Genomic DNA, 27499 nt, shown 5'->3' on the forward strand with positions numbered 1-27499 from the left:
AGGCTTCTTGGAATGCTTTAAAAGAAATTGAGTTCTAACCATTCTCTCTTAGTTTTCACAACATGCTATTCTAAGGTAGAGTGCTTCGGAACATGCAGGCTCGCTTTGCTTTTCTCCCCGCCTGCTTTGCATTGGACTTCAGTTCCCATGTACCTATTAGCCAGAGACGACAACAGCAGGTTTTTAACACACTCGGTCGTTTTTTCCATCGGTGAATAACTTTCTCTCCCATCACTACTTGAGGAAGTTGTGTCCATAAGGTATACGTAACTCGCTCACTTTGGATTTGCACAATGCGTTTAAATCACAAACAAATCCGTACCTGGGTTTGCCCAAGGCCTTAAATCCCCATGCAGGAAAAACAAAAAAATATAACCAGGCTTAAAACTATCGTAGGCGAGTTTCCTGTATTATGTGTGCACAATCACTGGATCATTTGTCATCCTGAATAAGCACTTAATAGAAAGATAGTTGATTTCAGGTTGGTTTGTTTTTTTTAGGACAGGTGCCCATCTGCCTTTATAATTTTTTATGCTCTTAGTAGCTGATAACCCTGTATTATCAGGGTATTTATTTATGCTAATCCTGTATTAGACAGGAAAAGGAATGAATTATATCTATAGTGATACAGATATAGTTCATTCCTTTTCATTGTAGCGGGCCAGGTGTTCCAGAGTTATGCTGGAACACACACACACCAAGGGATGTTAGTGATGTCTTACCCCCACAGTATTTGTTTCCAGACAGTAAATCATCAGTGTACCAAGTTTGGTTGAAGTTTCTCAGCAGCCCAGGTGTTCCAGAGTTATGCTGGAACACACACACACCAAGGGATGTTAGGGGTGTCTTACCCCCCCACAATATTTGTTTCCAGAGAGTAAGTCATCTGTGTACCAAGTTGAGTTGAAAATGCTCCAATTTTGGCTAACTGGAATTTTCCCTTCTTGGGGAAAAAAATATCCTAGTGATATCTCTGAAGCAGCAAACAACTTTAAACCAGAATGACTTTTTTTGTGCAATCCCCACAGTCAGTTGAAATGTGGAATTACATAAATAATTCACACACACACACACACACACACACACACACACACACACACACAAGAAAGATAGCTAGATACGAGGGTCATTAAAATCCTGTTTGTTTAATCATACTGGTGTTCCACAAAGCCTTTGTTGCGTGCAGATTAAATAAAACCCATAATTAAATATCTTCTCCCTGTACCCTAACAATTCCACAATGCTTGTTGATGGGTCCGTTCAAACTTGAAGGGTTGAAAAATCTATCTCAGAACCGATTCCTTTAAAAATTCAAAGAATGAGGAGGCACAATGTTTTTTCAAATTTTCCCACAAACCCAAAAACGGAGTAGAGTTTTTTTTGGCAACAAGCCATTTTAGGGGGATTTTCTTGGCCTGGGTAATTTTAGAAAACAATATTATTCCCCTCTGCAGTCTCTCTATCTTTGTACTTCAGTGGGTTTTATTTATGGGGAAGAAAGTAAGATATTGTTACACTCTCTTAATCTATATACGGTATAAAAAATTCAAATACCACTCACTCATCGCGAAATCTCCAGAAATGTAAAGCCTACAAACTTGAAATTTGCCCTGTAGGTTCCTCTTGGCTTCTAGGGGTTCGCTAAGAAAGGATTTTTCGAAAAGACCATTGGATCATAAGTATTTCTTATACAGTATTATATTAACACGTGTCGATGCTAAGGAGTTAGACATTCTACTCCCCCTCCCCACCTGAAAGGTACTCTGTTCCAACTGCCAGTTGCCTTATATGGGTGTGGCCAGCACGTGACTCATCCCACCTGCTGCGGACTGGGAGTTTAGACATTCTACTCCCCCTCCCCACCTGAAAGGAACTCTGTTCCAACTGCCAGTTGCCTTTTATTAACAAGCTCTAATGCTAAGGAGTTACCCATTCTACATTAATTTTCAAGCTAGCATCAAATGTATCAACCCCGATTGTAACTACTCATTAATTATCAAGCCTGATCACATCGTTTTGTAGCGAAGCACGGTATCCAGCTAGTTTATGGATAAAAATTGGGCAGGGTGGAAAGAATTCACACCCGTCTCTGTCCTTGGTGCTGAATTTAAAAATTCCTGGTTTCAAACTATCCAGGAGATTAAATTCATAGAGAGAAAAACATGTACATGTTTAAATTCACGTGATTAAGGGGAAATGTTAGATTTGTTTCCTATTGTTGAACAGTTGGCTTACAGGTGCTGTGTTTGACTTGCTTGGAGCTCAAAATTGTCCTGTGGGGGTATATTTCAGCTGGAGCAAAAATCCTGATATTCTAGGATCGGTGTATTAAATTTTTCCTGTGGTGGCACACACTTGGCAGGCAGAAACTTGAAGTCATAATGAAACAAAAACAGCTTTGATGACTTACAAGGTAATGTCTTCCAAAGTTTCACTTCTGTAAAAAAAAAGAAAGGAAAACAAATAAGATTTGCCTTGATTATCAGCCAATGTTTGGAAATTGCAGTCTTGTGTCAAAGTTAGATTTTGAGTTTACTTTACAGGAAAGAGTACGGCAGTTTAGAAATCAAAACCCATGAATAGTCGCATCAAACATGGAGCAGAAAACTGGCTCTTCCCCCCCCCTTTCTCGAAGCTCATTTTCAAGGTCTCCCTCCCTCCTTATGATCATTCTCCATTTATCTGGAAAGAAGAGATAGCCATAAAAAGCTGACACTTAGAAATACATTTATAAATGCAAACGACTTTAAGATAACTCATTTCTGTTTATTTAGACCAGCTCCCCAACAAAAAAATTCTGCTCATTTGACCCCTTTGTAGAGTTTCAGATTGTTCAACCCACCCACCCCCCAAACAATTATTGTATAAAAATAATACTACTTTAACAGTGCTACGAATAATAATATTTAACAGAGTTGGAAGGGAGCTTGTAGGTCATCTAGTCCAACCCCCCTCTCAAGCAGGAGACCCTACACCATTTCTGACAGATGGCAGTCTAGTCTCTTCTTGAAAGCTTTAGCCCAGATTTAACAGATTTACCTGGAAGGGACCTTGTAGGTCATCTAGTCCAACCCCCAGGACCAGGTAGGAGACCCTACACCATTTCTGACAGATGGCAGTCTAGTCTCTTCTTGAAAGCTTTAGCCCAGATTTAAGAGATTACCTGGAAGGGACCTTGTAGGTCTTTTAGTCAAACCCCCAGGACCAGGTAGGAGACCCTACACCATTTCTGACAGATGGCAGTCTAGTCTCTTCTTGAAAGCTTTAGCCCAGATTTAAGAGATTACCTGGAAGGGACCTTGTAGGTCTTTTAGTCCAACCCCCAGGACCAAGCAGGAGACCCTACACCATTTCTGACAGATGGCAGAAATGCAGACAAAGCCACTCTTGCTTGGCGGCTGACCCTCCAAATCTGGTCACCCAAATCTCGCTAGTAGCCACCTCATCTTCACTCCCAGCGACTACAGTTAGATTAATTGACCCCTTCCATCATTTTTGACCGCTTCTTAACTCCCATTTATCTTCTCTTGGGAGAGGCCCTTTTGGGAGTTGATATTGGCCACTTAGCCATGATTTGGATGCTTTGCCAGCCGACAGAGCTTCAAATGCTGAACTGATTCTCCCCCCAGCTAACATTGCAGACGTCCCCACGTTGCAACTTACGTGTCTTCTGTTGCACCCGAGTCCGCTCACGGAGCCTATTCTGTCCAGCCGTTGTCCGAAGCAGTTGGGTGACCTGCGGGGGCCGTTGAAGAAACCCCTCAGTTTGTTCCGCACGGCCGATGCTGGGGCTCTTTCAGGAGGCTGCCAGTTGGGGCCGTCGCTTGGGGGTCTTGAGTATTTGCCTTCCCAGGACGAGAGAAGCTGGGTTTCATCGCCCGCTGGTTCCTCGTTGGCATCACCCGGATCTCGTTCAATTTCTTCCTTTTCTGCCAACTCCACTTTACTTTCAATCCGTTGCAGAAGATCCTAAGAGCAAAAAAAAGGGGGGCGGGAAACAAAAAAACAAATTTTGCAAACTCTTCTGTTAAAGCCGGGCTCTACCGAAGTGGTTGTCTGTATTCCCACTAGGGCAGGGGTCCCCAACACCCACCCACCCCAGTCTGCGGGCTGGCAGCGGTCTGCGGCATGCCAGAAACGGGGCCACGCAAACAAGCAAAGTGCCAGCGTTCCAAATATCATCCAAAATTAATAATATAACACAATAGCAGAGTTGGAAGGGACCATGGAGGTCTCCTAGTCCAACCCCCTGCCTAGGCAGGAAACCCTATACCGTTTCAGACAAATGGCTATCCAACATCTTCTTAAAGACTTCCAGTGTTGGGGCATTCACAACTTCTGGAGGCAACTTCTGTTCCACTGATTAATTGTTCTCACTGTCAGGAAATTTCTCCTCAGTTCTGAGTTGCTTCTCTCCTTGATTAGTTTCCACCCATTGCTTCTTGTTCTACCCTCAGGTGCCTTGGAGAATAGTTTGACTCCCTCTTCTTTGTGGCAACCCCTGAGATATTGGAAGACTGCTATCATGTCTCCCCTAATCCTTCTTTCTATTAAACTAGACATATCCAGTTCCTGCAACCGTTCTTCATAAGTTTTAGTCTCCAGTCCCCTAATCCTCTTTGTTGCTCTTCTCTGCACTCTTTCTAGAATCTCCACATCTTTTCTACATCGTGGCGACCAGAACTGAATGCAGGATTCCAAGTGTGGCCTTACCAAGGCATTATAAAGTGGTATTAACCCTTCTCATGATCTTGATTCTATCCCTCTGTTGATGCAGCCTAGAACTGTGTTGGCTTTTTTGGCAGCTGCTGCACACTGCTGGCTCCTATTTGAATGGTTGTCCACTAGGACTCCAAGATCCCTTTCACAGTTATTACTGTTGAGCAAGGTACCACCTATACTGTACCTGTGCATTTCGTTTTTCTTGCCTAAATGTAGAACCTTACTCTTTTCACCATTGAATTTCATTTTATTAGATAGTGCCCAATGTTCAAGTTTGTCAAGATCCTTCTGTATCTTTAGCCTATCTTCTGGATAGGCTAAATCAGAGTCCAAGGCAGAACTTTCCTCAAACTTCCAATTTATTAAGAGAGACATGTTGGCACTTCTGTGGACCAGTGAGGGGGAAGATCATTGCCATCTTCCTCACTGAACATCTCCGCCAAGTCCCAGTAGTGTTTTGGTACTTGTTGGATCCCTGGGGGTTTGGTGTCTGCTGCAGGTGTTGCAGCTTCTGGACGGTCTGGGCTGTTCGGTACAATTGTTCCTGGATGGCCTTTTGGCTCCACCGGTGGTAACAGCCCAAAGCCGATAATCAATTTCCTAATGCTGTGCTCCCACTTTATTGTAGGTGCCCACTTGTCCAGCCATGCAAGCCCCAAGATAATTGATTCCTTCATTCTTGGAGCTACGATGAATCTGAGGAATTCGTAGTGTCGGCCTATCATCAACTTTACCAACTCAGTAATTTTCGTGGCTGCGGACCACGTGATGGACCTGTGGGTGTGGGGCAAGATCATGAACTTTCAACTGGGTGGGAACCCCAGGAAGTTTTCCGATTCAGGTTAATGTCAGCGTTCCAATTTTCCTCTGCCCCACTGGCATTTCCACCCTATCTAGTTCCGGTCAGATGCAGAGACAAAGAATGACCTTGGGCTTCTAGAAAGGAATGTTTTATTTTGATGTCAATACTTTTTTTTTTTTTTGAACATATTTTTCTGCTTTTAGGTGCTTTGGAGAATAGGTTGAAACCCCCACCACCACCTCCTCCTCTTTGGGGCGGTCACTCAAATATTGGAAGATGCTATCACATCATGCCTAATCCTTTACACTAGACTAGGGGTCGGCAATCTTAAAACACTCAAAAGAGCCATTTAGACCTGTTTCCCACCGAAAAGGGAGCCACAAAACCTGAGCGGCCACAAAACTAGCCACTGAATTAGTAGTTGAACTAGTTCAACTAATAGTTGAATTAAACATTCTGTTTTCTTTTGAAACGGTTCTTTTCTTGGGTTTATCCACGGTTGGCCCTGCCCAGGGTCAAAAAAGTTCAATAAATCCCATGCCGGCGGGTGTCGCACACATTGGCGGTTGTGTCACATATTTTGAGCGACGGGGAGCCGCAGCAGAGGGATAAAAGAGCCCTGTTTGCTGACCCCTGCACCTACCCAATCCCTGCAATTGTTCTTTGTAAGTTTTAGCCTCCAATTTCATATAATCGTTTGGGGAAGAGGAGATTCTTTTTTTTTTTTTATAAATGTTTATTTATTTTTCTTTAAAAAGACAAGACAACACATAAGGTACAAGAGCAGGGAAGTAAAAAAAAAAACACATTTTCATCAAGCATGTCGTTTGGTTACAAGTTTTTGTGCGATGGTTTTTACAATTAAGGATGCGTTCACTAATTATCCATTAAATATAGTTAAATATTTCATTGAGCATTGCATGTTCAAGTTACCATAGTATTCTTTCTTTTATGACAACCCTTATTTCTTTATCTCTACAATTATGTACTAGGTAGCAATAGGTCTTTATAAAATTGTATCACCATTCTCTTTCTATACATATTAAGCCTTTATTATGAAATAGACCATTTACTTATACGAGATAAGAATAATAATGTATTTAATATATAAGAGTGAGATGATTTAAATTGTTAGGTATGATTATGGCTGGTGACTATTTTATAATATAAAATGGAATAATGATGATGTAATGAACAATGGATGTGAATATAGATTAAAATATTTAATGACTACATGGATTGACAAATAATAATGGGAAATTAAATTTGGAGTTGAGGATGATTGGAAACTTTAAGATTAATGGAAAATAGAAATGTCTTATATGAAGTAATGAGTTTCTTTTTCTCTTTGACTTAATCTCCACTTTTATTTTTGGGGGAAGAGGAGATTCTTGACATACAGTAGCTCCTACCGAGGTGTCGTAGCCAGATTTTCAGTGCTAGTGAACAGGAGCATGTCCGATGAACCCATAACTATGTCTGCTTTGATCTAATAAATATATTTAGAACTGCCTTTGAGTAGTAGATTTGGAGACTTGAGGAGATGGCTTCAAAGCAAGGCAAGATCAACAAGCTAACCTTAAAAATACTGTAATTGGAGGGCAACGAGATTACCTGAGAGATCCTTTAAGGAACAAAGTGCGAGAGAAATCTATAAAAACCTTATAAAGGAGATGTTGCCAAAGACTACACAATATTAGATAAACTTTTGATACAGACAGAAAACAGACTGATCAAAGTGCTGTATAGATTCTTGTTGGAATATAAACTAGAGGAGGAACATGTCAAAGAAACCATGGTCACCTGGGTTAAAAATTTTCGGTTACAATGTGGAATTGGCTAAGTGGGAAAAACTTTGGATACTTAATCGGAAACTAACATTATAATCTTTATAAGATGTTCTACAGATGGCATCTCCCCCCAGCACGGCTTTCCAAAATGTTCAAAAATCTGGCCCCAAATTTTTGGAAGTGTAAAAAAACACCAGGCACTTTCTATCATATGCGGTGGATGTGCAATGAGGCAAAAAAATATTGGAAAATGATTCAATCATGGTTAGAACAAATGGTGGGAGAACAAATTATGTTTAAACCAGAAACTTTTCTCCTAGGCATAACACCAGAGGGGTTTAAGAAAGATACACTTTATTTAATTATACATATGCTAACTGCAGCGCGCATAACCTATGCACAGTATTGGAAAAAAGAAAATACACCATCAGAGCTTGATATAATCAGAAAAATGTTGGCCTGTACAGAAGCAGATAGGCTCACTTTGGAACTTAAAAATAAAGGGGAATCAGAATATTTGGAAGTATGGAACAGATTTTATGATTGGTATAAGACAAGATAACAAGACTGGAACAAATGTATATATGGTGATTGGACAGAAGGACAGACAATGTATTAAGTAGATTAACTGTTAATGGTTGAAACTAGCTGTACATAATGTGAATGTATGGTTACTCTGACTCCGTGGTATTGCATTGTTTTAAATGTAAAAATAATAAAAATATATTTTAAAAAAACCCTTATAAAGGAGATAAAAAGAAGACTGACACCACAATTGGCAAGAGAGATAAGACTATTTTGTTATTGGAAAGATACAGGTTGACAATGAAAGTTCTTAATAAAAAATTAATTAATCTTGGTTGAGCAATAAGTAGGAATTTAGTCATTTTTACATTGCTTTAGATTGCGATTAAATATTTATTCGTTAACAATTAAATAACTATAATTAACAATAATGGGATGATAATGGACACAACTTAATGATATATACTATGTATTGTTAAACTAGTAAAAGAAATCTGGATATAGATTGCAAATTGTGACCTGGGAAAAAGACCTATAAATTTTATTTAGGTTTTGTCATAAAGGTGTAATGTTTTATTTATTTATTTATTTTTGGGTGTGAGTTGGGATATAAATAGTAAATGACTTTTAGCTAATTATAATAACAACAAGGAAATGTTAATGGATATTGTTTAATAATATATACATGCTCTGGTATTGGTAAAAGCAACTTGGATATAATATTCTAAACAGCGGGGGGGGGGGAGCTTAGAAACTTCATTAATTGATTTTTTTACTCAGAATATGTCATAAAAGTGTAATGTTATTGGAGGATTTTTGAAATAGCTAACAAGTGCCATGTGGTTGTGTTTTTAAGTATGAATAAGTTCAGGCAGAAGCACGTTCAAACAATTGTAGTCAATTATTGAGAATTGTGATATATTGATGGTAAGATACATAAAGATTCTTGATTTAAAGTGTATAATCTATGATGAACTACAAGTAATGACTGTGGAAGAAATGGACGAAAGTTATTTGCAACCAACCGACACGCTTTCTACAAGATGTATTGAAGGATGATTCTTTTTTTGTGTGTTTTTGTTCAATTAAAATTTTAAAAAATCTTTTTTTTAAAAGAAAGCAAGGCAAGATCAAACTGAATGGGTTTTTTTTTTTGTTCAACCGGGCTAGGATGCCTTATCTTGAACCAATTCACGCAGGCATCACAGACAGTCCTGTGGCCTGTTAGAGACTAACCCATGGAGTAGATCCTGTCTGGGTTGAATACAAGCTTCCAGTAAGTATGTCTATGGTTTTCAAGGCCAGACATTGGGCATTGACCCCTATTAATCAATATAACCTTTTTTCTAGACTGGTATGACCAGACTGGAGAAAAGAAGGACTAGGGGTGATGTGATAGCGATATTCTGGTATTTGAAGAGCCACCATATTTTATTTTCCAAAGCACCAGAGGGCAGGACAAGAAGTAATGGATGGAAACTACTCAAAGAGAGAAGCAACCTGGGATTAAGGAGAAACTTCCTAACAGGGAGGACAATTCACCAGTGGAACAAAAGTTGTAGGTGCTTCATCGCTGGAGGCTCTTATATAATACAATACAATACAATAGTAGAGTTGGAAGGGACCTTGGAGGCCTTCTAGTCCAACCCCCTGCCTAGGCAGGAAACCCTATACCGTTTCAGGCAAATGGCTATCCAACATCTTCTTAAAGACTTCCAGTGTTGGAGCATTCACAACTTCTGGAGGCAACTTCTGTTCCACTGATTAATTGTTCTCACTGTCAGGAAATTTCTCCTCAGTTCTAAGTTGCTTCTCTCCTTGATTAGTTTCCACCCATTGCTTCTTGTTCTACCCTCAAGTGCTTTGGAGAATAGTTTGACTCCCTCTTCTTTGTGGCAACCCCTGAGATATTGGAACACTGCTATCATGTCTCCCTTAGTCCTTCTTTCTCTTAAGCTAAACATACCCAGTTCCTGCAACCGTTCTTCATATGTTTTAGCCTCCAGTCCCCTAATCATCTTTGTTGCTCTTCTCTGCACTCTTTCTAGAGTCTCCACATCTTTTTTACATCGTGGCGACCAGAACTGAATGCAGTATTCCAAGTGTGGCCTCACCAAGGCGTTATAAAGCGGCATCAACACTTCACGTGATCTTGATTCTATCCCTCTGTTGATGCAGCCTAGAACTGGGTTGGCTTTTTTGGCAGCTGCTGCACACTGCTGGCTCTTAATAAAAGACTGGACAATCACCTGTCTGTAATGGTACAGTGTCTCCTGCTTGATCAGGGAGTTGGACTAGAAGACCTCCAAGGTCCCCTCCGGCTCTATTCTGATTGAATTTAGAAGGTGACAGCCAATTAGAGGATCGTTTCAAGAGATGTCTCTCCCCATCACCTGTTCTCTGAACCAGTCTATAGAACGAGGATCTTGGTATGCCAAGCAAGTGTCCATCAACATTGAGGTTCTCCCCAAGTTATTATCCAAGACTTCTCCCAAGTTTGACCCAACCCCAGATGGTTCTTACCTTGAAATCTTCTAGCTCTGACCAAGAGATGGGCTGGGCCCCAGATGGACCTTGGAGCTGAGCCGTAAGGAACAGGGAGAGCAGGAAAGGAATCCTTGAACCCATCATCTTCTCCAGGACCCTAGCCTTCCTCCGTCCTCTGCCTGCAGTGGCGTCGATTCCGTGCCCTCTATCTTTATATCTTTTGGGCGGCAAAGCTCATGCCTGAAGAATGAACCCCACATTCCATCGCCCTGACTCGATAAAGGATCACGGACACCGGAGCCAGGAGAGAAGATTCCCTTTTAAAGTGATCTTCGTGGGGCGGGAAGCACTCTTCTACGGTTTCCGACCAACGGGGGGACCGTAAGAGCACTAGCGGAGGAACCCGTGACAGGCACATTCCTTGGTCCTTGTCTGGAGAGCTTTCACACTTCCTAGGTGTGAAAGAAGCTCTGAAAAATCCCTCTTGTATCTGTTTTAGGAGACAGTCTTGTAGCAGAGAGAGGGGTGGTTTTAGGAGTGGAAAATCCGATTGGATGGGGGACATGGGCCTGCTTAGATACCCCAGCCATAAGCCACGGCGGATGGTGGCACCTTCTCCCAGCAAGACTGGCCAAAATGTTCAATAATGTATCCCCGAAATGCTGCAAATGTCAGGGTTCCAAAAAAAAAACAACCACCCCCAACAAAATAAAATTCCAAGGCTTGAGTTTCCTCAAAGTTCCACTTCATTAGAGATGTCATGTTGGCACACCTGGTAAAACCCGCTGTCAGCGTTCCAAATATCATGCAGAATTAAATCATTGTCCAAGGCAAAGTAGTCCTTAAAACTCCAATTTAATAAGACAGGCATGTTGGCATTAAGCTGGTGAAATTTCAACTCTAAGGTACATCCGGTGAATTCCCCAAGTTAAAAGTTCATCATCTATCCCCACACCCCATAATTCATCACATGGTCCAATCTTCATCTTCCACTCTGGCATGTACACCCCTCTTCTTCCGGCCAGGTGTCGAGGTGCGGAGACAAAAGACGACCTTGAGCTTCTAAGAAATCCATAACAATACATTCCACAATCCTACTCCTTTCTATTCCCCCCTCCCAACTACTATACCAATGAAACAGCATAATATGTATGTTTTAATTATGTGGCAGGCCAAAGATCCTAAAAGGAACAGAATTACAGGCCTGACACCCGCATCTGGAAGCTTCCAGGTTTTCCCACCCAGTTGAAAGTTCAAGACCCTGCCCCCACACCCACAAGTCCATCACATGGCCCGATCTTCCACTGCCATGAAGACAGAGTCCTCCCATCCCCATCCGGCCAAGTGCAGGAACAAAAGTGACCTTGACTTTCTAAGAAAGAATGTTGTTATGGCTACACTTCACCCAATTCTGTATAATTCTTTTTCCCACAGTAGAAAGTGTGCCAGACCTGAAGTCCCAAAAGAAAAGATGGCTTGCAGGTCTCACAGCAAACGTAACCAAATACCAGGCACATACTATCACATGTGGTGGAAGCGCAGAAAAGCAAAAGAGTTTTTGCGAGGGATCCAGATGTGGTTGGAAGCCATGTTGGAACTAAGGTTAGAATTTAAACCAGAACTATTTTTACTAGGAATCCTAACCGAAGACGGTAGTAAAGGGTCACTATATTTAATATTACACATCATAACGGCAGCAAGAACGGTATACATTCAACAATGGAAAAATGGAAATATACCTTTAGAAAGGGAGATAATAATAAAAAATATTTGTTTGCACAAAAATGGATAAATTGATGCTAGAATTTAAAAACAAAGGAGAGTCAGAATATGATATATGGAATAGGTTTCACCAATGGTTGGAAACGAAAGGTGGGAGTTGGAACAAGAAATAACTAGGATTTGTGAACATGGAATGTGATGTAATATATGTAAATATAAATATTGGGTAGAATGATAATATATAATTAGTAATGTACGGAGACCATGTTGTCTTCAGACATTATTAATTGAAGTATTAGTAAATACTGTGTTGAAGACTCGTATATTATGTGTTTCATATTTTAGTGCGTATGGCGGAGATAATTCCAGGATGATCGCACTGTCTCTAATATTTTAATAAGAAATTAATAAAAATTAAAAGTCGTGGTGGATGGGTGGTGGTCTCCGAGGTGGGGCGTGGGAGGAGTCACTGATGGGCCGTGTTAATACCCATCAGTGACTGCTCCCACGCCACCCTCGAGACACGCAATTCTGGTAAGACCAACTGACAGTCTCCCAAAGCTTAACAAGAATAATAATTTGTTAAACTCTCAACAGCTCCCGACAATCACACCAAAAATTACGATACAACCAACATCAAGTGCGACAGACCAGACGGGAGGGGGGGGTTGATTCTTATTTAACTTGTTGAGAGTGCGTGGTGTGTTTTCAGACTTGGGGACCTCAGCCTTAAAACTCTTCCAAACGTATCCCTGTTAAAGAGGGGGGGGGGGAGAGAAATCAAACCATGATTAATTATGGAAAATACTTTAAGGAGAGGACCAAAACATGGATGAAAAGAAAAGAGCGTCGTTTTCTTTTGAAAAAGCACCTTTGGGACATAGAATAGAGGCGAAAGGGACCCTGGAGGTCTTCTAGTCCAACCCCCTGCTCAAGCAGGAGATACTATACCATTTCAGACAAGTGGCTGTCCAGTCCCTTCTTAAAAACCTCCAGGATGGAGAACCCGCGACTTCTGGAGGCAACTTCTGTTCCACCGATTAATTGTTCTCACTGTTAGGACGTTTCTCCTTAATTCCAGGTTGCTTCTCTCTTTGGTTAGTTTCCATCCATTGTTTCTTGTCTTGCTTTGGAAAATAGGTTGATTCCCTCTTCTTTGGGGCAGCTCCTCCAATACTGGAATATAGCTATCATTTCCCCCCCAATCCGTCTTTTCTCTAGACTAACCATACCTAGTTCCTGCAACCGTTCTTCATGTGTTTTAGTCTCCAGTCCCCTAATCATCTTTGTTGCTCTTCTCTGCACTCTTTCTAGAGTCTCAACATCTTTTTTATAGAATGGTGACCAAAACTGGATGCAGGATTCCAGGTGTGGCCTTACTAAGGCTTTATAAAGCGGTACTAATATTTCACGTCATTTTGATTCTATGCCTCTGTTTATACAAGCCAGGATTATGTTAGCTTTTTTTGGCCGCTGACTCACATAGCTGGCTCCTATTTGCAGATTACACCAAGCTGGCAGGAATAGCCAACACTCCAGAAGACAGGCTTAAGATGCAGAAGGATCTTGACAAACTTGAACATTGGGCACTATCTAATAAAATGAAATTCAAGGGTGAAAAGAGCAAGGTTCTACATTTAGGCAACAAAAATGGAATGCACAGGTACAGTATAGATGGTACCTTGCTCAGTAGTAGTAACTGTGAAAAGGTTCTTGGAGTCCTAGTGGACAACCATTTAAATATGAGCCAGCCGTATGCAGCAGCTGCCAAAAAAGCCAACACAGTTCTAGGCTGCATCAACAGAGGGATAGAATTAAGATCAGGTGAAGGGTTAATACCACTTTATAATGCCTTGGTAAGGCCACACTTGGAATACGGCATTCAGTTCTGGTCGCCACGATGTAAAAAAGATGTGGAGACTCTAGAAAGAGTGCAGAGAAGAGCAACAAAGATGATTAGGGGACTGGAGACTAAAACATGAGGAACGGTTGCAGGAACTGGGTATGTCTAGTTTAATAGAAAGAAGGACCAGGGGAGACATGATAGCAGTGAGCCAATATCTCAGGGGTTGCCACAAAGAAGAGGAAGTCAAACTATTCTCCAAAGCACCTGAGGGCAGAACAAGAAGCAATGGGTGGAAACTAATCAAGGAGAGAAGCAACTTAGAACTGAGGAGGCATTTCCTGACAGTTAGAACAATTAATCAGTGGAACAGCTTCCCTCCAGAAGTTGTGAATGCCCCAACACTGGAAGTCTTTAAGAAGATGTTGGATAGCCATTTGTCTGAAACGGTATAGGGTTTCCTGCCTAGGCAGGGGGTTGGACTAGAAGACCTCCAAGGTCCCTTCCAACTCTACTATTGTATTGTATTGTATTGTATTTAGCTGGTTGTCTACTAAGACTCCAAGATTCCTCTCACGGTTACTGCTATTAAGCCTGCTTTCACCCAGTTTATATGTGTACTTTGGGTTTTTCTTGCCTAAGTGTAATTATTTTTTTTAATTGTATTCATAATATAAGATACAGAAATGCCAAAGAAAGCAGTATAGGAGGGGGGGGGAAGGGAAGGGAAAAATGTAGGAAGAAGGAGAAAAAGAAAGAAAAGGCGTTGGCTTCCCACATCCTTTGGTGCAGTAGAATAAATGATAATAACATCAAACCTCAACTTTTTACTTTTGGGTAATAGTATCAACTAACCATTTCTAGAACAACCATCCTACACTTTGATTCCCACAATGAACGAATGGTTGCAGGAGTTGATGGGAGTTAGCAGAGATGGTTCTATTCAACTGATATTCAATGGAATGGAATGGAATGGAATGGAATGGAAAGGAATGGAATGGAATGGAATGGAATGGAATGGAACGGAACGGAACGGAACGGAATGGAATAACAGAGTTGGAAGGGACCTTGGAGGTCTTCTAGTCCAACCCCCTGCTTAGGCAGGAAACCCTACCCCACTTAAGACAAATGGTTATCCAACATCTTCTTCAAAACATCCAGTGTTGTAACATTCATAACTTTAATCGATTGCTTTGATTAAAGACAGAAGCACAACTACTTCTGTTTCTACTTGGGAAACCACTTCTGGACTTTGTGCTCGAGGTGGGGGGAAAAAATTAAACTTTGATTTCGGGTTTTAGGCACAGCGTTCTTGTATCGCTTCAGACCTTCTCTGATGCTCGGGCCAGCAAGGACACACCTTCCTCAATCACCCAGATTTCTCCCCTTGTAGTTTGGGATCCATTTCTCCATCCTTTGCAGTGATAGGCCCAAAGGATCAGGAAGTCGAGATAGTCCTCGACTTACAACAGTTCGTTGAATGACCGTTCAGACTTAGAACGGCACTGAAAAAAGGGACTTATGACCGTTTTTCACACTTACAACCGTTGCAGCATCCCTGGGGGGGGCGTGTCACGTGATCAAAATTCAGACACTTGGCAACCGACTCATATTTATGACGGGTTGCAGTGTCCAGGAGTCACGCAACCCCCTTTGGCGGCCTTCAGACTAGCCAAGTCAAGGGGAAAGACCGATTCACTTAACAACCGTATGACTGACTGAACCACTGCTGCGGTTCTTGCAACGGTGGCGAGAAAGGCTGTAAAATGAGACAAAACCTGCTTTTAAAAATGTCTCGCTTAACAACATAAACCCTGGGCTCAGTTGTGGCCATAAATCGAGGACTACCTGTATTTTAGACTTCGGAAGCAGAGGAAAATGGATAGAGAGATGGTAGGGAATTAGATGCCTTAAATTCTTGATGGGGGGGGGAATTAAGAGGAATACATTGTTTGTTTGTTTGTTTGTTTTGTTTTATTGGATTTATATGCCGCCCTTCTCCCAAAGGACTCAGGGCGGCGTACAACATTAAAAAACACATATCACAAAAGTTAAAAGGAAATTAGATATATCCAAAAAAACAAACCCAATTAATATGACAATAACATTTTAAAAATTAGATAAAATTAACAGGCCAGGCCGGCTTGCTGGAAAAGCCAACTTTTTAGGGCGCGTCAGAAGGACCGGAGGTCAGGAATTATGTGAAGCTCCGGGGGCAGCTCATTCCAGAGGGAAGGCGCTCCCACAGAGAAGGCTCTCCCCCTGGGGGTCGCCAGCCGGCACTGGCCGACGGCACCCTGAGGAGGCCAACTCTGTGGGATCACACTGGATGGTGGGAGGCTACTGGTGGCAGTAGGTGGTCTCGCAGGTACTCTGGGCCTAAGCCATGGAGCGCTTTAAAGTTCATAATTAATACCTTGAATCGCACCCGGAAAACAACCGGCAACTAGTGCAGGCCGCCTAAAAAGGGGTGTAACATAGGAGTACCTAGGTACCCCCATGATAACCCGCGCGGCCACTTTCTGGACCAGCTGAAGCCTCCGGGTGCTCTTCAAGGGCAGCTCCATGTAGAGAGCATTGCAGTAGTCCAGGCGAGAAAGGATGAGGGCATGAGTGACTGTGCATAGAACATCCCGATCCAGGAACGGGCGCAACTGACGTAGCATGCGAACCTGGTAAATGCCCCCCCCCCCCTGGTCACGGCCATCAGGTGTTCTTCTAAACTAAGCCGCGTATCCAGGAGGACTCCCAGATTGCGGGCCCTCTCTGAGGGGGCTAAAATTTCTCCCCCTACCATCAAAGATGGAACAAGATGCACAAATCGGGATGACGGAAACCACAGCCACTCAGTCTTGGAGGGATTGAGCTTGAGCCTGTTCCTCCCCATCCAGATGCGCACAGCCTCCAGGCATCGGGACATCATGTCGAGGGCATCGTTTGGGTGGTTTGGGGTAGAGATGAAAAGTTGGGTATCATCAGCATATTGATGATACCGTACCAACTGAGCTGCAATTTTAATATTTTGAAGTCTCTTATGGTGTGTGACAGGGGTGAAATCTAACATTTTTTTCCTACCCGTTCTGTGGGCGTAGCTCGGTGGGCGATCATGTAAACTGGGTGGGCGTGGCTATGTAGTCATGTGACTGGGGGGTCAAAAGACAGAAACTCTCACTTCAACAATGTCCTGCTGGAGCAGGGGGTTGGACTAGATGACCTCCAGGTCCCTTCCAGCCCTGGATTGCTGTGCTCTTTCAAGGTGTCCTCTGAAGCTACGTCTAGTGCCAGGTTTGTGGTCTTCCCCCCCCCTCTCTTTTTTCCCTCCTCCGTCCCTCCCTCTCTTTTTTTCTTTTGCAGCACCCCCCCCCCCCCACCAGCATTTTAAAGCAATTTTTGCTTGCCTATTCGCCTAAACCGGCAGGAAAAAAATGCTTTAAAATGTGGTGGTGGGGGAAGCTTCCGACAATCGCCCAACGATTCTCGGAAGCCTTTTTTTTTTAACTAACCAAGGACATTCGTCCCTACCGATTCGGCTGAACTGGGAGGATTTGCCCCCCTGGGGATGTCCCGTTGAGTGTGGAGTGGATCATTTATAGAGTTTATACTGGTAGCCCTTGACTTACGACCACAGCTGAGCCCAAAATTTATCTTCTTAAGTGAGACATTTGTTAAGTGAGTTTTGCCTGATCTTACAACCAGAGATGGGTTGCTACCAGTTTGTACCGGTTCGAGTGAACCGCTAGTGGTATTTTGGCCTTGGTCGCAGAACCGGTTGGCCGCGCCCCCAAACCAGTTCCCCGGTTTCCATTGCTGGCATGTTTTTTAGTAATTTTTTCATGTTCTGCGCATGCGCAAAACAATGTACAGTTAACTGCACAAGTGCGCGCAGCGGACCAGCAACAATGCCCGCAGCAACCCACCCCTGCTTACAACCTTCCTTGCCGGAGTTGTGTTAAGTGAATCCCTGCGGTTGATAAGTGAGTAACCCGATTGTTAAATGAATTTGGCCTCCCCCTTGACTTTCCTTGGCAATAGGTTGCAAAAGAGGATCACATGACCCCAGGACACAGCAACGGTCATAAGTATGAACCAGTTGCCAAGTGTCCGAATCCCCTCCCCCCAAATTTTTATATATTTTCTCTTTACATACAATACAATACAATACAATACAATACAATACAATGCAATACAATAGTAGAGTTGGAAGGGACCTTGGAGATCTTCTAGTCCAACCCCCTGCCTAGGCAGGAAACCCTATACCGTTTCAGACAAATGGCTATCCAACATCTTCTTAAAGACTTCCAGTGTTGGGGCATTCACAACTTCTGGAGGCAACTTCTGTTCCACTGATTAATTGTTCTCACTGTCAGGAAGTTTCTCCTCAGTTCTAAGTTGCTTCTCTCCTTGATTAATTTCCACCCATTGCTTCTTGTTTCCACCCATTGCTACAATAAGTGCTTGATGAACAGCGTACTGTCTGGGACAATTTGTTTACATAATAAAGCTTTTTCAGTTCCTAGTTTTTAACCTCTATTATCCAACCATTGATAGAACAAGTCCCAAGTTCGAAAATATTCTGTGTCTATTTTTCCTTTTATCCTCAGGGTTAGTCCACCCATTTCTGCACAGTCTAATATTTTTTTAAATTATATCTTCTTCTGTAGGTGTTTCCTCATTTTTCAGGTATTGTGAAAATACAATTCTTGCGGCTGTCAAAAACATGTCATATTAAATATACCCTCTTTTTCGGAGTATAAGACGCACCTAGATTTTGAAGAGGCAATTTTTTTAAAAAAACAAGGTACTGCACTCTGCAGACCTCCCAAAAACGATTTGTTTTTTAGGAAAACGGGATCGTTTTTTACAATACAATACAATACAATACAATAGCAGAGTTGGAAGGGACCTTGGAGGTCTTCTAGTCCAACCCCCTGCCTAGGCAGAAAACCCTATACCGTTTCAGACAGATGGCTATCCAACATCTTCTTAAAGACTTCCAGTGTTGGGGCATTCACAACTTCTGGAGGCAAGCTGTTCCACTGATTAATTGTTCTAACTGTCAGGAAGTTTCTCCTCAGTTCTAAGTTGCTTCTCTCCTTGATTAGTTTCCACCCATTGCTGGAAAGAATAGTTTCCACCCATTGCTGGAAAGATTAGTTTCCACCCATTTTGTCAAAGAAAGGGCATGCATAGCCTTTAGGAGGTTTGTAGAGTACTCTTGGGGGCCGAAGGGGCGGAAACGAGCAAAAATCGGCCCATTTTCCGCTCATTTCTGCCCTCCCCAGCCCCCAGGAGCACTCTGGAAGCCTCCTAAAGGCTATGCACGGCCATTTTTGCAAAGGGAGTGGGGTTTCGGGAGGCCAAAAATTCTGTATTCAATGTATAAGACGCACCCATATTTTCACCCTCTTTTTTGAGGGAAAAAGGTGCGTCTTATACTCCGAAAAATACGGTACATTCCATTTATCATATTTTTCTGGTACTATGCCTAATGAAAATAGTTCTGGCTTATGCAGTAATCTATATGCTTCCTTGACCTTTTTTTTCTAACCTCAAATGCACTTTTCGTCCATAATTTTTTTGCTTTTCGACACGTCCACCACATGTGATATTATGTGCCCGGTATTTGATTACATTCCCAACCTTTGGCGCCAAGTGTCTGACTTTTGATCACGTGACCATGGGGCTGATACAAAGCACGTGTGAAAATGGTCCTAAGTCCCTTTTCTTCGTGGCCGTTGTAACTTTGAACGGTCACTAAATCAGCGGTCACCAACCGGTGGTCCACGAGAATATTTTGGGGGTCCGCAAAACCATTATTTGCATTTTTTATATTGCGCTAAATCAGGGGTCCTCAAACTACGGCCCCTGGGACGGATACATACAATGAAGGCTTGTGTTGCTGCAGAGAGTCTCCCTCTTCGGGGTCTTTTTGTGCGGGTCAGAGGGGGGGGTCAGAAATTCCGACTTGGGGTCTGCTTCAGCCTCCTGGTGGGGGGCTTTGGGTGAAGGCTGGAGGGAAGAGCCGCTGGTGGCGAAGAGCTGGAGGGCCTCATTCCAGTGGGACTGCAGCATGGCCTGGAACTGGCTGACCAACTCAACCCACTGAGCCTCCAGGGACCAGTCCCTGGCTTGCACTCCCACAGGTCTTCCCCCTGCTTGGAAAGCCTATGCTGGTAGTCCTCAGTGAGGTGCTTCTGCTGAGCCTCCTTCTCGGTCAGATCCAATTTGAACTGAGCTGTTTTGCCAACTCTTTCTCCCGGTGGCTGCTTAGCTCCAACAACTGCTTCCTATTGGGGCCCTAAGGAGCCCGGGCAGGAAGGCGAGGAGGGGTGAGTAGAGGCCGGCGAGGCGCCCCTCGACATGAGTGACACTGAGTTGGCCACGCCCCCAGTCACATGACCACCTAGCCACACCCACCCAGCCGGTCATTAGGCAGATCATATTAGTGGTTCGCGGGATTTAAAATTATGAATTTAGTCGTGCCTGACATCCAAAGGATTAGTCGTAAGTCAAGGACTACCCATAGAGATCTCGGGAAGGTGGATTGAGGCAGTTGGATTGTGCAAATGCCTTGTTTTGAAAAGAGATAAGGCGAACTTCTTTAAAACGCAAAGCGAGCGGGAGAGTCGAAAGCGCGCAAGGCAATCCCACATCACAAAACAGAGTAAGATAATCGTAGTTTTAATGATCGTTTCAGGCTAAGTTTCTCTGTGCTGAAAATAAGAAAACACATTTTTTTCTCTTTTTTTTTGAAAAAGGAAAAGAAAGGGGGAGGAAGCAAACGAAGGCAGGTAATAAATAAGTTAATAAATAAATAAATAGGCGGAGCGCTCTCTCTCTCTCTCTCTCTCTCTCTCTCTCGCTCTCTCTCTCTCCTAGCGCCCACAGGCTGGAAAAATCTTCGAAAATTCACACCCCACGTGAAGGAGCGGCTTTTAGTGTCTTCTGGATCCTGAAAGCAAAGAAAGAGAAAACAAAGTTGGTTAAGAGAGGAGAAAGCCACGCTCGGGAATGACACCATGTCAAGGGGGTTTTTGTGGTCCCAGGAAGAGGGGGCATTTGCGTCAGGCTTCGGCTAGGGCAGGGGTCGGCAACCTGTGGCTCTGGAGCTGCATGTGGCTATTTCATCCCTCTGCTGTGGCTCCCTTCGCTGGTTGGCTCCCCAATTGATAGGGCTTTCGGTTAGGACAGATAGAGGAAAAAGGAAGCAACGCTAGGAGGAGACTCTATGGTGGGGGAACTGGCGTTCCAGTCGGCAGAAGAAAAAGGATGCCACACTAGGAGGAGACTCTATGGTGGGGAAACTGGCGTTCCAGTCGGCAGAAGAAAAAGGATGCCACACTAGGAGGAGACTCTATGGTGGGGAACTGGAGTTCCAGTCGGCAGAAGAAAAAGGATGCCGCACTAGGAGGAGACTCTATGGTGGGGGAACTGGCGTTCCAGTCGGCAGAAGAAAAAGGATGCCGTGCTAGGAGGAGACTCTATGGTGGGGAAACTGGCGTTCCAGTCGGCAGAAGAAAAAGGATGCCGTGCTAGGAGGAGACTTTATAGTTGGGGAACTGGAGTTCCAGTCGGCAGAAGAAAAAGGATGGCGCTCTAGGAGGAGATTCTATGGTGGGGGAAACTGGAGTTCCAGTCGGCAGAAGAAAAAGGATGCCGCACTAGGAGGAGACTCTATGGTGGGGGAACTGGAGTTCCAGTCGGCAGAAGAAAAAGGATGCCACGCTAGGAGGAGACTCTATGGTAGGGGAACTGGAGTTCCAGTCAGCAGAAGAAAAAGGATGCCACGCTAGGAGGAGACTCTATGGTGGGGGAACTGGCGTTCCAGTCGGCAGAAGAAAAAGGATGCCGCACTAGGAGGAGACTCTATGGTGGGGGAACTGGCGTTCCAGTCGGCAAAAGACAGAAACAATGGATGGAAAATAATCCAAGAGAGAATCAACCTGGAATTAAGGAGAAACTTCCTAAGAGTGAGGACAATTCACCAGTGGAACAGCCTGCCACCAGAAATCATAGGCGCTCCCATCACTGGAGGTTTTTAAGAAAAGACTAGCCAGCCACCTGCCTGAAATGATATAAGGTCTCCTGCTTGAGCAGGGGGTTGGACTAGAAGACCTCCAAGGTCCCTTCCAACTTTTGTTATTCTACTCTATTCTGTCGCTAAGTGAAACCTTTGTTAAGGGAGTTTTGCCCCATGTTACGACCTTTCTTGCCACAATTGTTCAGGGAATCCTCAATAGTTCAATTAGTAACCCGGTTGTTAGGTGAATCAGGCTTGCCCACTGACTTTGCTTGTCAGATGGTCGCAACGGGGGATCACATCACAAGAAGCTTTTGGGGTAAGAAGTGAAATGTTTTCAAGGAAAAAAAAGAAAAGAGCGCCGTTTTCTTTTGAAAAAGCACCTTTGGGACATAAATCAGAATAGAGCAGAAAGGGACCCTGGAGGTCTTCTAGTCCAGCAACTGCCGTACCAGGCGAACCTGGTAAAAGCCCCCCCCCCGGTCACGGCCGTCAGGTGTTCTTCTAAATTAAGCCGCGTGTCCAGGAGGACTCCCAGATTACGGACCCTCTCTGAGGGGGCTAAAACCTCTCCCCCTACCATCAAAGATGGGACAAGATGCACAAATCGGGATGAGGGAAACCACAGCCACTCAGTCTTGGAGGGATTGAGCTTGAGCCTTAATAAGGCTTTATAAAGCGGTACTAATACTTCACATGGTCTTAATTCTATACCTCTGTTTATACAAGCAAGGATTGCATTAGGTTGTTGTTGTTGTTTTTTGCTGCTGCCGCACACAGCTAACTCATCTTTAAGGGATCGTCCACCAGGACTCCAAGGTCCCTCTCACCGTTGCTGTTTTCGAGCCAGGTCTCGCCTAATCTGCACTTTGCACCTTTCCTTTTTCCTGCCTAAGTGTAAAAACCTCCTCACGTTTCTAAAGGAAAGACAGACTTCCTTGTAGAAATAATGAGGCGTGAAAAATGGATCTTTTTTTATAGTTGCGTTTAAGGCAGGAGGTCCTTGTGAAAGCAGCTGAAAATTTGCAAAGAAAAACAAAGCTTTTGAATCAGATCAGGACTCCTTTGGGGCTTTGACAGCTATTTCCGTGGCTGCTTATTCCTTTGAAATAACCCTGTTTTTTTTGAGTGTCCCTTTCTCTTTAAAGAGCTAATATTTGCATTTGGGTGTGACGGTCAAATTCTTCCCTGAGTAATGGGGAGATCCAGACCGTCAAACGGAAGGTCACTTTTCTACTTTATCTCCAACGTGGGTGTTGAAATACTGCAGATCATTCTTTTTTTTTTTAAAGCAAATTCAGAATAGAGCCAGAAGGGACCTCGGAGGCCTTCTAGTCCAGCCCCCCCTGCTCAAGCAGGAGATGTTATATCATTTCAGACAAGTGACTGTCCAGACTCTTCTTAAAAGCCTGCAATGATGAAGCCCCCCCACACACACACAACTTCTGGTGGCAAGCGGTTCCGCTGTTGAATTGTCTTCACTGTTAGGAAGTTTCTCCTTAATTCCAGGTTGCTTCTCTCCTTGGTTAGTTTTCCTCCATTGTTAGTAATAACCCCATCACTAACTTGACAACTGCAAAGGTTCACTAAACAAATGTGGCATCTGTGGCAATTTTATGACCAAATGTGGTCATAGAATGGGTCAAAACTCACCTTTATTGATTTGTAAAATTTATGAGCCGCCCGTTCTTCGCCAGATGATAACTCTGGGCAGCTTAAAATAATAATATTAACTTGACTCATTTTGGAGGGCAACTGTGATCTTTTTTTTATTATACTCCGGGAGAGGGGAGAGGGGAATTGTAGTTTCTTTTCTCGTAAATGAGGGGAGGGGGGTTTCCCTTTGAATAGGCTTAAATCGTAGATCAAGAAAACAGGATCGACTCACCTTTGCATCCCATCCCACTGACGGATCCGATCCGGTCCAACCGTCGTCCGAAGCAGCCCGATTCCCTCATGCTTTTGGCTGCCTGAATCCCCCTCATGTGTTTCAGCAGGGCCGTTCGGTCGGAGAAGACGGGGAAATCGTCGGCTATGGGCTGATCGTTTAGGTCCTCTTCGGCCTGGCGCTCCCCCTGGGAGTCAGATTCGTCAGGGTTGCCCTGTAAGTCCTCCATCAAGGCCACTTTCTCCTCCAACCTCTCCAGGAGAACCTTGGAATGGAAATCGAGAAGGTTTGGGTTAGTTCCAGAAAATGGCAGTCATGTCTACTGCAAAGAAAACCAACCCCTTGTCTTTGTAGATCACTAAGGTAAAGGTTCCCCCTAGCACGTATGTGCTAGTCGTTCCCGACTCTAGGGGGCGGTGCTCATCTTCGTTTCAAAGCCGAAGAGCCAGCGCTGTCCGAAGACGTCTCCGTGGTCGTGTGGCCGGCATGACTAAACACCAAAGGCGCACGGAACGGTTGTTCCCTTCCCACCAAAGGTGGTCCCTGCTTTTTTCTACTTGCATTTTTACGTGCTTTCGAACTGCTAGGTTGGCAGAAGCTGGGACAAGTCACAGGAGCTCGCTCCGTTACGCGGCGTTAGGGATTCGAACCGCCAAACTGCCGACCTTTCTGACTAAGAAGCTCAGCGTGTCTTAGCCACTGAGCCACCATGTCCCGTAGATGAGACTTGATCAGATTAGATAAGATAACTAAGGGCGCCTTAAATTGAATTCTCACTGGATACTAGCATCCACGTTTTTCTATCCTGCTAAATGTGATTTCAGTTTAGCAAGAGATGGTTGCTCAAACCGCTTTATAAAGCCTTAGTAAACATGTGGAATGCCGCATTTAATTTTGGTCACCACATTACAAAGAAGATGTTGAGACTTTGGGGGGGGGGGGAAAGTGCAGAGAAGAGCAACTAAGATGATTAAAGGGCTGGAGACTAAAACACATGAAGAACGGTTGCAGGAACTGGGTATGGAAGAGAATAAGAAGAACCTGGGAGGACGTGAGAGCAGTCTTCTGGTATTTGAGAGGCCGACACAAAGAGGAGGGGGCCTATTTATTTTCCAAAGCACCAGAGGGCAAGACAAGAAACGATGGATGGAAACTAACCAAGGAGAGAAGCAACCTGGAATTAAGGAGAAACTTCCTAAGAGTGAGGACAATTCACCACTGGGACAGAAGTTGCCTCCAGAAGTTGTGGGGGCTTCCATCACTGGAGGTTTTTAAGAAGAGACAGGACAGCCACTTGTCTAACATGACATAAGGTCTCCTGCTTGAGCAGCGGGTTGGACTAGAAGACCTCCAAGGTCCCTTCCAGCTCTTTTCTATTCTGATCCCGACAGTCCAAACTGCTCAGAAGAGTCGGGAATTTGCCATTTTGAAGCAAACTAGAGAAAAATGGACGTGAAGCTGGCACTTCTTGGAGCGTATTTGACTGTCCCGAAATGTTGTTCCCCCTGTTCATAAGAAAATCCCCTCTTTTTCTCTGTTTGGGATCCTTAACTGTCGATGCTCCCGCTCTGCCTTAAAGTAATGTGAAGGAAGGGGAGAACTTTCAGGAGTTTCTCCCCATGTTTTACCAAATCTCCTTTACATTGGTGCTAGTCCTGCTTCCTGGAGCCATTGAGAGCAACGTCGCTCCTTCCTTTAGAATAACAGAGTCCGAAGGGACCTTGGAGGTCTTCTAGTCCAACCCCTCCCCCTGTTCTAGCAGGAGTCCTTATTCCATTTCAGAGAGAATGCTCGTCCAATCTCTTTATCTCTGGCTCAACACACCAGCTTTTTCTGTCGAGGTTTCTAGTCGAACGCCTCCTTCCCACCTTCACTCCAATGGAGTCAGCCCATCTGTGACCTGGGCATGAAATTGATCACTCTAAACTAGGGTAGACTGCTCCTGAACCTGGGTTCCCCTAGGCGTCATAGCCCCTCAAAGGATTCTCAGCTAAGAGACCTGCAGCTACTGCGAGGCAGAATACAATAATACAATAATACAATAGTAGAGTTGGAAGGGACCTTGGAGGTCTTCTAATCCAACCCCCTGCCTAGGCAGGAAACCCTAGACCGTTTCAGACAAATAGCTATCCAACTTCTTCTTAAAGACTTCCAGTGTTGGGGCATTCACAACTTCTGGAGGCAAGCTGTTCCACTGATTAATTGTTCTCACTGTCAGGAAATTTCTCCTCAGTTCTAAGTTGCTTCTCTCCTTGATTAGTTTCCACCCATTGCTTCTTGTTCTACCCTCAGGTGCTTTGGAGAATAGTTTGACTCCCTCTTCTTTGTGGCAACCTCTGAGATATTGGAACAATGCTATCATGTCTCCCCTAGTCCTTCTTTCTCTTAAGCTAAACATACCTTAAGAGAAAAAAGGACTAGGGGAGACATGATAGCAGGATAACAGGAAGCGTTGGAAGGGACCTTGGAGGTCTTCTTGCCCAAGCAGGAGACACCTATGCCATATCAGACAAAAGAATTGCTGCCCAAATGACTTCCATTGCCTGCTGGATGATTCCCCTAGTCCAGACGGAATCCCAAGAAGTGTGTTTCTCTTACCTCCATGTTGGCCAGCTCTTCGGCCGGGCTGAGGCTACGGATGGGGTGAGCCGCCGGGTGCTGGAAGCCGAGAAAAAACAGCAACGAGACCACGATGAGGAATGAACTCTTAGCATCCATGCTTGGCGATCAAGAGTCGGCTGTTTTCAGAGTGGGCTTCTTAAGACCTTCTCTCTCTTTCAAGGCGCCTGGGGTCTTCTGTTGGCCTTTTCCCCCTCCCGCGAGTTCTTATATACCCTTCGGAAAGCCAGCTCTGCTTTCCTGGGTTATCTGGAGCGCATTCCAGCGCCGTGGCTGGCATGCCGCGTTTTCCCAAAAGAGAAGATTCCCTTTATTAGGTGTCACGGGGGCAGCGGCTGTTTGGAGAGGCATGCGAGTCACAAGTCAATGATTTCATGTCGCTGGGATCTCCGCGTTGATACCAAAGAGTGGAGATTGCACACCATCTTCGGCTGGGCATTCTTCACATTTCCTCCCACCTCCCCACCCTCCCCGGTTTCAGGTCCATAGCCTTTGTGGGACGACGGTGTTTCATTTTTCCCAAACGGGAGAAAAGGCCTCCCGGAGAAAACTTCCTTGTATAGAAAAGACACCAAAGAAGGCAGACATTTTTGGTGTCCCAACCGCGTTTATCGCTGCCATATATGGCCTACTCGAGGGACGCAGCGGCTAAGATGCTGAGCTTGTCGATGAGAACGGCCGGCAGCGCGGTGCTTCGAATCCCTAGCGCTGCATACCGGAGTGAGCCCCCGTGACTCGTCCAGCTTCTGCCAACCTAGCAGTCCGAAAGCACTTTAAAAAAATGCAGGTAGAAAAACAGGGACCACCTTTGGTGGGAAGGGAACAACCGTTCCGTGCGCCTTTGGCGTTGAGTCACACCGGCCACATGACCACGGAGACGTCTTCGGACAGCGCTGGCTCTTCGGCTTTGAAACGGAGATGAGCAGCACCCCTTAGAGTTGTCAGGCTTTTAAGGCGATCCGTTACTGCAAAACGAGTTATGGAACACAAACCATGTGGCATGCCGAAATCTGAATCAACCCAAATTGTGTGATCTGTGGTGCCCTTAAAAACCACATGGCAAAGTTAGGTTGTTGTACGG

General features: G+C 44.2%; 2 protein-coding genes across 2 annotated transcripts; both read right to left on the minus strand.

The window, feature by feature from the left end:
* Window positions 1–1129: 1129 nt before the first annotated feature.
* LOC309393977 (natriuretic peptides A-like) lies at window positions 1130–10612 on the minus strand. The gene is made up of 3 exons (XM_081956610.1): window positions 10363–10612; window positions 3664–3969; window positions 1130–2437 (listed from the first exon to the last, which is right to left on the minus strand). Exons 1-3 carry the CDS (start codon window positions 10468–10470, stop codon window positions 2432–2434), a joined length of 420 nt encoding a protein of 139 aa, XP_081812736.1. The 5' UTR covers window positions 10471–10612; the 3' UTR covers window positions 1130–2431.
* A 9944-nt stretch (window positions 10613–20556) lies between these two features.
* On the minus strand, window positions 20557–26616 carry LOC309392993 (natriuretic peptides A-like). Its single transcript, XM_081954703.1, has 3 exons — window positions 26398–26616; window positions 23800–24064; window positions 20557–20843 (listed from the first exon to the last, which is right to left on the minus strand). The coding sequence occupies exons 1-3, from the start codon at window positions 26515–26517 to the stop codon at window positions 20827–20829; spliced, it is 402 nt and encodes a 133-aa protein (XP_081810829.1). The 5' UTR covers window positions 26518–26616; the 3' UTR covers window positions 20557–20826.
* Between the last annotated feature and the right edge of the window lie 883 nt (window positions 26617–27499).

The sequence above is a fragment of the Natrix helvetica genome (genome assembly GCF_964273705.1).
Source record: "Natrix helvetica genome assembly, chromosome: 5".
NCBI classification, from domain to species: Eukaryota; Metazoa; Chordata; class Lepidosauria; order Squamata; family Natricidae; genus Natrix; species Natrix helvetica.

Coding starts and splice junctions, on each gene's coding strand:
- LOC309393977 (XM_081956610.1), bottom strand. CDS start 10,470: ATGATGGGTTCAAGGATTCCTTTCCTGCTCTCCCTGTTCCTTACGGCT. Junction 3,970..10,362: donor CAGAGCTAGAAGATTTCAAG/GTAAGAACCATC, acceptor TTTTGCTCTTAG/GATCTTCTGCAACGGATTGA.
- LOC309392993 (XM_081954703.1), bottom strand. CDS start 26,517: ATGGATGCTAAGAGTTCATTCCTCATCGTGGTCTCGTTGCTGTTTTTT. Junction 24,065..26,397: donor AAGAGCTGGCCAACATGGAG/GTAAGAGAAACA, acceptor TTCCATTCCAAG/GTTCTCCTGGAGAGGTTGGA.